Raw genomic sequence first — 1416 nt, 5'->3', positions numbered from 1 at the left:
AAGGCGCCCAGCAGCAGCGGGAAGGGCGCCGTGGCCAGCAGCAGCACGGCGCGCGGCGGCAGCCGGCCCCGCGCCCCGTAGGGGTCCAGCAGCAGGAAGGCGGCCCGCAGCACGCCGGCGGCCAGCAGCAGCCCATGGGCGACCAGGACGTGGGGCAGGTGCGGGGGGCGCAGGGCCGGGGCGCCCAGCAGCCCGGCGAGGCAGCCCAGGCCGAGCAGCAGGAAGAGGGCGGCCGAGCCGTAGACCTGGGCGTCCCAGGCGAAGCTCAGCGCGCGCCGCAGCTCGGCCCAGCGCGGCCCCGTGCCGTTGCCCCGCGGCACGCCGCAGGCCGTGCACGGCGCGCCGGGCTCGGGCGCCGCCGGCGGCACGCCGGGTCCCCGCTCCGGCGCGGGGGGACGCGGCAGGGCTCGCTGCGTCGTCACCCGGATGAGCCCGCGGCGCCACGTGGAGGAGGGTGCCGCGGTGCTGGGGCCGGGCGGCCGCGTCCCGGCGGCGTCTGTGGGGCGAGGGGGGGAGCAGCGGGTCACGGCGGGTGCGGGCGGTGGGGGGAGCCTTTGCCGGCGCGGCGGCGCGTGACTCCGGCACACGCGTCTCCGCGCCGCCGGCCGCGTGAGCCCCGCGCCCGCCCGCCGCATCCCTGCTGCTATAGCAACCCGCATCCGGCGGCGCGGGCGAGCGCAGCATCCCCGCTGCACCGGCACCCCCGGCCCCGCGGCGCCCGGCGCCCCTCGGGGCACCGCGACGGCGGGGGGGGGGGGGGGCGGCCTTGCCGGCCGGGGCCGCGCATCGCCGTGCCCGCTGGCAGCTCCTGGGGGCTGGCCAGGACACCCCAGGCTGGGGGGTGGCAGGGCCCTGGCGCAGCCCCGGCCCCCGGGGCAGCCCCCACCCGCTGGGCACTGAGCTCTAATCCCGGCGGGCAGCAGTAGATTAGGGCCGTCGACGGGCACAATCCTGATTGAAGGTGTCACCGCGTCCCGGCCGGGCGGCCCAAGATAGCTGCCGTCCCCCCCCCAGCCCCGCCGGCACCGATCCCCAGGGGGACGCCGCCCCGGCACCTCGCCAGCCCTCCGGATCCTCCCACCCGCCCCATGCCCGCCGCCACCGTGGGGCCGCCAGGGAAGGGCTTCACCCACCAGGGCCCGCCTCACCTGAGCGCCTGGGGCCGGGCGTCCCTGCGGCGGGCACGGCCGCCTCGGTGGCATTCGGGGAGCTCACAGCGCCCCGGACGCGCTGTGGGGAGCCCGGCTCCTCCTCGGGTACCGTCCCTGCAGGAGAGGGCAGAGCCGGGCGCTGGCACCCGCGGGGGCCGCAGGCCATGGCCAGGGTGCAGCGGGTGCCCCGCTCCTACCTGCGCGCGGGGTCCCGGGGGTGGCCGGCGCCGCGGGGCCGGTGCCGAGGGCTGGCTGCTGGGCGGTC

At 80.6% G+C, this 1416-nt stretch overlaps 1 protein-coding gene across 1 annotated transcript in view; it reads right to left on the bottom strand.

Moving 5' to 3' along the window:
• The window catches only part of LOC146586922 (uncharacterized), a 3962-nt gene that overhangs the window by 1806 nt on the left and 740 nt on the right, over positions 1-1416 (bottom strand). Inside the window, exons 2-4 of the mRNA XM_085320456.1 lie at positions 1349-1406; positions 1149-1265; positions 8-496 (exon numbers count right to left, since the gene is read on the bottom strand). Coding sequence (XP_085176582.1) covers positions 8-496; positions 1149-1265; positions 1349-1406 — 664 coding nt within the window. The remainder of the gene's footprint in view (positions 1-7; positions 497-1148; positions 1266-1348; positions 1407-1416) is intronic.

Source organism: Rhea americana, unplaced genomic scaffold (genome assembly GCF_003343005.1).
Source record: "Rhea americana isolate MKP2758 unplaced genomic scaffold, rheAme1 scaffold_639, whole genome shotgun sequence".
In the NCBI taxonomy this organism is placed as follows: Eukaryota; Metazoa; Chordata; class Aves; order Rheiformes; family Rheidae; genus Rhea; species Rhea americana.
This window is presented reverse-complemented; position numbering and strand designations above follow the sequence as displayed.